The following is an 8,516-nucleotide window of genomic DNA, read 5'->3' as shown; positions in this document are numbered from 1 at the left end:
GTTGTTTCATCGTGTCTCCATCTGTCTCCAGTTGTCTCCACGTGTCTCCAGCTGTTCCCACGTGTCTCCACGTGCCCCCGCGTGTCTCCACGTGTCTCCACGTGTCTCCACGTGTCTCCAGCTGTCTCCAAGTCTCCACGTGTCTCCAACTGTCTCCGCGTGTCTCCGCGTGTCTCAACGTGTCTCCAGCTGTTCCCACGTGTCTCCACGTGTCTCCATCTGTCCCCGCGCGTCTCCACGTGTCTCCACGTGTCTCCATCTGTCCCCACGTGTCTCCGCGTGTCTCCATCTGTCTCCACGTGTCTCCATCTGTCTCCGCGTGTCTACAGCTGTCTCCACGTGTCTCCAGCTGTTCCCACGTGTCTCCACGTGTCTCCATCTGTCCCCGCGCGTCTCTACGTGTCTCCACGTGTCTCCATCTGTCTCCACGTGTCTCCATCTGTCTCCACGTGTCTCCATCTGTCCCACGTGTCTCCCCGTGTCTCCCCGTGTCTCCCCCGTGTCTCCAAGTCTCCACGTGTCTCCATCTGCCTCCAGTTGTCTCCACGTGTCTCCAAGTCTCCACGTTTCTCCAATTGTCTCCACGTGTCCCCACGTGTCTTCCCGTGTCTCCACGTGTCTCCACCTGTCCCCACGTGTCTCCACGTGTCTCCGCGTGTCCCCACGTGTCCCCACGTGTCTCCATCTGCCTCCAGTTGTCTCCACGTGTCTTCACGTGTCTCCGCGTGTCATCCACAGCCGCCCCCCGTCTCGTCTCCCGTCAGCGCCGTCTCAGAACTCGTCCTCGTCCACCGCGAACTCCTCCGCCTCCTCCTTGCCTCCACCTCCTCCTCGCCCCCCGAGACTCGGCGAGGTCTCCGCGCGGCTGCTCGAGGACGCCGATCGCAGCGGCAGCAGCGCGGCGTCTCTCCGCGTCCAGGGCCCCCCCCCGGCCGAGTCTGAGCCCCCCCTAACTCGGCCTCCTCCTCCCGCGCCACAGCCGGCGGCGTCACGCGGCCGGTGCCACCTCCTCCTCCGCGTGCCCGTGGCGAGGTACTCCTTGTACTTGTTGGTGAGCAGCGTGTAGAGGAAGGGGTTCACGCAGCTGTTGCCGTACGTGAGGCACGTGACCGCGTGGTTGACGGCGCGCGCGGTGCGCACCGAGGCGAGCGCCACGTGGGGCCGGTAGAGCTGCAGCAGCTGCCACAGCCAGAAGGGCAGGAAGCAGGCCCAGAAGGCGAGCACGATGGCCAGGATGAGGTAGAGCACCTTGTGCCGGGGCGAGTGCGGCGAGCGGCCTCGGCCGTCCACCTTGCACCGGCCGAAGCCGCCCATCGCAGTCTGCGACCGCCAGTAAGTGCGCGCCAGCTTCGCGTAGACGCAGCCGATGATGACGCCCGGAGCCAGGATGCCCGTGGCGAAGAGCGCGCTCATGTAGACGCGGTGCGCCTCCTCGCTCCACGTGGGCTCGCACACGCGCTTCGTGACGCTCCGGGTCGAGCCGTCGCCACCGCCGGCGCCGTCGTCGCTCACGACCACGGCCACCTCCTCCATGCGCACCATCACCATGCCGGGCAGGGCGAGCGCCAAGGCGCCCAGCCACGCGGCCAGCGCCACGAGGCGACGCGCTGTGCGGCCGCGCTCGAGCGAGCGCAGAGGGCGGTGCACCGCGGCGTAGCGCTCCACGCTCATCGCCGTGAGGATGAAGGCGCTCGCGTGCGTCGTCAGGAGGTCTGCGCTCAGCAGCAGGCGGCAGCCCGCGTCCCCGAAGTGCCACGTGCGCGCCACGTTGGAGCACGCCACGAAGGGCGCCGTGGCCACGTACAGCAGGTCGGCTAGCGCCAGGTTGAGGACGTACACGTACATGGAGGAGGTGGAGGACGCGGAACGTCGGCGCAAAGACGGCGTCGGCGTCGTCAGTGGCTGCTGCTGCTGCGATGGAACCATCGACGTGTACAGCGGAGGATGCTGCTGCTGCTGGTGGTGGTGGTTGTTGTGAAGGTGGTGCGGTGGTGGTGGTGGCGCGCGAGAGGCGAGGAGTCGGAGAAGACGTCTCCAGCAGCGCGGCGGTGCGATCGCGTGCCTCGTGACGAGCGCCAGCGTGTACACGTTGCCCGCCACTCCCACCACGAACATCGCGGACAGCACCACGGCGATGGCCATAGCGGACCGCGAGTCGGCGTCGTCGTAGTCGCCCTGCTGCTGATGATGGTGCTGCTGATGGTGCTGCTGGTGGCTGCGGTTGTGGTGGCCGTTGATGGAAGCGGCGGCGGTCGCAGGGAAGTCGTGAGCCGAGGATGAGTTCGCCGAGGGCAGCGCCAGCAGCAGTAGCTCCTGCTGCAGCGCCAGCAGCTGCTGCTGGCCCTGCAGCAGGAGGTGGTGGCTGCTGCTGCTGCTGCTGCGGTGGTGGTCGTCACCGCTCTCGGCCGAGCGGTTCCCCGCGGAGCTCATCATGACTCGGTGCGCAGGGTCAGAGCTGTGTGCAGACCTCGCTGGCACCAGCCCTGGTACTAGCCCTGGCACCAGCCCTGGTACTAGCCTTGAATCTATCCCTGGCACTAGCCACTTGCAGTCACGAAAGCTTCAAATCTAGAACTAGCCACCAGCCCTGCTACTAGGCACCAGCTCTGTCTCTCGCCCTGTCTCTCGCCTTGTCTCTCGCCTTGTCTCTCGCTCTGCCTCTCGCCCTGTCTCTCGCCCTGTCTCTCGCCCTGTCTCTCGCCCTGTCTCTCGCCCTGTCTCTCGCCCTGGACCCGAGCCGCTGTCACCGGTCCCGACGCTTGCGCTGGAGCCGCGACTCGAGCAGCAGCAGTCCCCCCCCCCCCGAGTCAGCACGGAGCCGCGACACCGACTCAGCCACTGCCGCCTCGAGCCCTCGAGCCCGTGCCACTCGGCACTCCAGCAGCAGCGCCCCTTAAATCTCGCCTCGCGGATGAGGAGGACGAGGAGGATGACGAGGAGGATGACGATGAGGTTGAGGAGGTAGACGGGCACACATTGGCACGGGGGCAGGACTCTCCCGACAACTGGGTCTTGAGACTCGGGCTCGAGCGAGACGCGGATCGGCAACTCGCAAGGCACCGTCCCCTCTCGACTTGAGGGATTGACGCCGCACGGAGAGAGAGAGAGCGAGAGAGGATAGAGCCGAGCGAGAGAGAGAGAGAGCAGAGAGAGAGAGAGCGAGAGAGAGCAGCGAGGGAGAGCGCCGAGGGAGGGGATTGCGTTTCACCACAGCGCGATGCTCGGCACGTGTTTAGCGGCCGGTGGAATGCGAGTGGGTGAAAGAGAGGGGGAGAGAGAGAGAGAGAGTAGGAGAGTGGGTGAGAGAGAGGGGGAGAGAGAGTAGGAGAGACTTTTGACTTTTTAAACAACTTTCATTGCCGCCAGCAGCAACAGCACTGGAGGCGATTCCGATATGAAACACACAAAGTCACCAGCAACACAAATAAACAATCGCTATAAATCCACGCGCTGTGGCGCTAAATGCACCGCGCACAACACGAAATAAAAGCCACGTGGTGGTGGTGGTGGTTGTGGTGGTGGTTGTGGTGGTGGTTGTGGTGGTTGTGGTGGTTGTGGTGGTGGTTGTGGTGGTGGTGCTGGTTGTGGTGCTGGTGGTGGTGGTGGTGCTGGTTGTGGTGGTGGTGGTCATCGCGCACGCCACGGTGACGAGCGAGCGCTTCAGAAGGTGAACACCACGAGGGTGCCGTCCACGCTGGTGCAGAGAGGGGCTTGTCCGGCTCCCCAGCGCTCGAAGAAGACGCGCTGCACATCACCGACACGTGTGTGTGGTGGGAGAGATCGAGAGATCGACAGAGAGAGCGCTCTGCTCGGAGCCAGGGTGTGTGGGCTGGAGTTCCGCCGTGCGCGGCTGACCCACGCCGTGCCGGCCTTCAAGGAGCAGTGGGCGATGGAGGAGGCCGTGTGCTCGGTGGCAGATGACGGGGAGCTCTGCGTGCTGATATGAGCTACCCGTCGGAGGTCGTCGGACTGCGAGAAGGGCTGCGTGCAGAACGAGAGAGCGAGCGAGAGGGTGAGCGAGAGAGTGAGCGAGAGAGTGAGCGAGAGGGTGAGCGAGAGAGTGAGCGAGAGAGTGAGCGAGTGAGTGACCGAGAGAGAGAGCGAGAGAGTGAGCGAGAGGGTGAGCGAGAGAGTGAGCGAGAGAGCGAGCGAGAGGTGGGGGTTTACATAAAGCAAAGTTATAAAAAAAAAAATTACGAAATGATGAACAAAGCAAAGTGCCGACTACACCGAGCATCTTCTTGTTTCCACTGATCGTAAAAAAAAGAGATATCGATCAATCAATCACGAGCGTGGTGACTCTCACAACACAACGGCCACCCAGCCACGGTGACCCCATCGTCGTCACAGCTTGGCGCTGTAGTCGGTGGTGCGGTGTTTGGCAAGATGTCCGACGTTTCGCTGCACGTGCCGAGTTTCATCTTTTTAGCTGTTCAGGAACCGAGTTCCAGAGCTGCCGAAGGGAGCTTGCCAACCCAGCAGCGCGTGGTGATAGCGAAACGTTGGACTTGGTGCCGAGCCGCTCCATCTCCAGGTGTGGAACTTGGAAGAGTCGGGGGCGAGCAAACAATTAGAACGACTCCACTATAAATAAAATAAATAAAATAATACAAATTAATAAAAAAAAACTGAAACTTCGTAAGTATTTATCTTCTCGGTTCTTTCGGTAAAGTCACGTAGAAGGGAAATAATACAATAATAAAAATTCAACATGATAAAGTTTAATTCTCACGACGTTTCGGCCACAACGCAAGCAGCCGTCCTCAGGTGAAGACCAGGTGAAGACCAGGTCTGTCGGAAAGACAGTGTCCATTCAAACACTGTCTTATTATGTCCATTCAGACGCTGTCTTTCCGACAGACCTGTTCTTCACCTGAGGACGGCTGCTTGCGTTGTGGCCGAAACGTCGTGAGAATTGTATTTTATTATGTTATATTTATTTTATTCTATTATTTCCCTTCTACGTGACTTTACCGAAAGAACCAAGAAGATGAATCCCTGCAGTCACGAAAGCTTTAAATCGAAATTTAAAGTCGTAAGTATTTGTTTTTTTGTTCATTTTTTATTATTTTAATTTTATTATTTCCTATCTACGGGACTTTCCCGTAAGAAGCAAAATATATGATTTCCTGCAGTAACGAAAGTTGTTCAGTCAAAAAGTACGCTATATATCACTATATATCAAGGCCCTAATTATAATACATATTGGTGGGACAGACATCCCCCCCCCAATATTTAAATTTTCTCAAAATGCCCCTCCCCCGATATATTGCTATAAAAAACATTGCCATGCTGTGTAAATAAAAACAACAATTTGCTAAACCTTGGCCACAATATCTGGACTTGTCTTCATAGAAATCAATGCATAGATTTCTGTGTATATGATTGTGGTTATGGTTGTACTTTACTAATCCCTAATCTCTGCCATTACATACAATGAAACAAGAAATTGTAAAAAAAAGTTCAACAGAGCACTGTCATCTTCTTGGTTCTTTCGGTAAAGTCACGTAGAAGGGAAATAATAAAATAATAAAAATAAAACATAATAAAATACTCTTATTATTTTATTACTTCCCTTCTACGTGACTTTACCGAAAGAACCAAGAAGATGAATCGCTGCAGTCACGAACGCTTTAAATCGAAAAGAGCTATGTAATACAATACACTATTAGACATTATTGTAAAAAATAAATTCCATCCCATGTGTTAGTGCATTTTTTAATATTTTAGGCAGGAAATGAGTTTTCAAATGTAGATATTTTTCTGGGTTGGGACCCCCAGACACCCTGAAAGATTTGGTTCCCCCCAATGTTGACTCCATGGCTACTGCCTTGCTATATATACACAGGGTGTTTTAAAAAGATGGGCCCGATTTCAAGGCAGTATTGCTCTTATTTTTAATTTTATTTGATCAGATAAGGCCCCACTGAACGACGTAAATGATTTTTCAGAAGCGACCCTGGCCATTGCAAGTGACAGCTCAAGGCAGTTGGCATCGTCTTCGTCTTCATCATCATCATCACGTGGACGTTTGCAAACAACTCTGAACGCGTGCTGATGATGTCCATTCTCAAGTGTGGGAAGGGGGAAAAAATAAACGGGAGCAAGACCCGGAGAAGAATCCACGCGACCACGGGGGGGGGGGGGGGAGTGAGAGAGAGTTAGAGAGACTTTTAACTTTTAAACAACTTTTATTGCCGCCAGCAGCAACAGCACTGGCGGCGATTCCGATATGAAACACACAAAGTCACCAGCAAACAGACGAATCAACGCTATACATCCACGCGGCGTGGCGCTATCTGCAGCGCGCACAACACGAAAGACGGAGAGAGACAGAGAGATAGAGAGACAGAGACAGACAGAGAGACAGACAGAGAGAGACAAAGAGACAGATAGAGAGACACACAGAGAGACACAGAGAGAGACACAGAGAGAGACAGAGAGAGACACGCACACTCCAAAATAATATCCAGCAGCAGGCGTCGTCTCGGTCGGGATCGAACCCACGACCTCCTGCACACCAGGCGAGGTAGTTAACATCTCCCCCCCCCACTCCCCCTCTGCCCCCCCCACTCCCCCTCTGCCCCCCCCACTCCCCCTCTGCCCCCCCCCCCAGCAGCAGCTGCTGGGCATTTGGGTCGCGTGTAGTGGTGGTGGTGGTGGTTCGATTCGCCTTACCGCTCGTGTTGAGTACGTGGGTGGGTGGGTGTGTAGGTGGGTGGGTGGGTGTGTACGTGGGTGAGTGTATTGGTGGGTGGGTGTATTGGTTGGTGGGTGGGTGAGTGTATTGGTGGGTGAGTGTATTGGTGGGTGGGTGGGTGAGTGTATTGGTGGGTGGGTGTAGTGGTGGGTGAGTGTATTGGTGGGTGGGTGTATTGGTGGGTGGGTGTATTGGTGGGTGGATGAGTGTATTGGTGGGTGGGTGCATTGGTGGGTGAGTGTATTGGTGGGTGGCTGTATTGGTGGGTGGGTGTATTGGTGGGTGGGTGAGTGTATTAGTGGGTGGGTGGGTGACTGTATTGGTGGGTGGGTGTATTGGTGGGTGAGTGTATTGATGGGTGAGTGTATTGGTGGGTGAGTGTATTGGTGGGTTAAGGGGTGAGTGTATTGATGGGTGAGTGTGTTGGTGTGTGAGTGTATTGGTGGGTGAGTGTATTGGTGGGTGGGTGAGTGTATTGGTGGGTGGGTGTATTGGTGGGTGGATGTATTGGTGGGCGGGTGAGTGTATTGGTGGGCGGGTGGCTGAGTGGGGGACTGTAAACCCCTGCGACTGATGAACTATCGATCCACGCCCACGCCACAATTCCGCGAAATCCGAATCTCGTCTCAGCCGCGAGTTCACGCGTGGACCACGTGGCCTCAACCGTGCACCTAGCCTGGCACAAGCGCCGTGGTGAATAGCGGTTGTTGTTGTTGTTCTTAGGTTTTTTTCGGTAAAGTCCCGTAGGTAAAAGTTTTAAATAAAAATTTATAAAAGTAAAATAAAAATAAAATAAAAGTCAACACAAGCTTCCGTCTTCGGGTGGAACCGTCACAGCACGATTGCTGTATCAAGTAAGAAACGTCGTGATTTTATTATTTTTATTTTATTTTATTTTATTTTATTTTATTTTATTTTTATTTCATTTTTATTTTATTTTTATTAATTTTAATTTTTTGCCTACGTGACTTTACCGAAAGACCTAAGAATATATAACCTTGCAGTCACGAAAGCTTCAAATCTAGAGTTGTTGTTGTTGTTTGTGTTGTTTGAACTTCTTTCGCACCGTACGTAGCCGACCGTCCTCATCGTTGGACCTGAGCGTTTGCTGGCGCACAAAGACAAAGATCCCCCGTGTAGCCTTCGCGGAGTGTTGGGGCCAAGTGCAGCGAGTAGCAGCGCCCTGTGAAGGCCGGCACGGCAACACGAGGGAGGGGCTGGGTGGGTGGGTGGCCAGCACCACGCCCGCCCGGCCGCCTTTGTCTCACACACCGATATACTCATTCATTCACTCACTCACCTACTCACTCACCCACCCACTCATTCACACACACCGACTTACTCATTCATTCACTCACTCACCTACTCACTCACCCACCCACTCATTCACTCACTCACCTACTCACTCAATCATCCACTCATTCACACACACACCGACTTACTCATTCATTCCACTCACTCACCTACTCACTCACTCATCCACTCATTCACACAAACACCGACTTACTCATTCACTCACTCACCTACTCACTCACTCATCCACTCATTCACACACACACCGACTTACTCATTCATTCACTCACTCACCTACTCACTCACTCATCCACTCATTCACACACACACCGACTTACTCATTCATTCACTCACTCACCTACTCACTCACCCACCCACTCATTCACACACACCGACTTACTCATTCATTCACTCACTCACCTACTCACTCACCCACCCACTCATTCACACACCGATTTACTCATTCATTCACTCACTCACTCACTCACCTACTCACTCACCCATCCACTCATTCACACTCACA

The 8,516-nt window shown here is 55.0% G+C and overlaps 1 protein-coding gene across 1 annotated transcript; it reads right to left on the bottom strand.

The window, feature by feature from the left end:
* Window positions 1-469: 469 nt before the first annotated feature.
* On the bottom strand, window positions 470-3,128 carry LOC133358685 (urotensin-2 receptor-like). Its single transcript, XM_061577113.1, has one exon. The coding sequence runs from the start codon at window positions 2,431-2,433 to the stop codon at window positions 772-774; it is 1,662 nt and encodes a 553-aa protein (XP_061433097.1). The 5' UTR covers window positions 2,434-3,128; the 3' UTR covers window positions 470-771.
* Between the last annotated feature and the right edge of the window lie 5,388 nt (window positions 3,129-8,516).

This window comes from Lethenteron reissneri, chromosome 63 (assembly GCF_015708825.2).
Source record: "Lethenteron reissneri isolate LAM-NWPU_2019-01 chromosome 63, ASM1570882v1, whole genome shotgun sequence".
NCBI classification, from domain to species: Eukaryota; Metazoa; Chordata; class Hyperoartia; order Petromyzontiformes; family Petromyzontidae; genus Lethenteron; species Lethenteron reissneri.
Note: the sequence above shows the minus strand (reverse complement) of the source record. Positions and strands in the feature narration are given on the sequence as shown.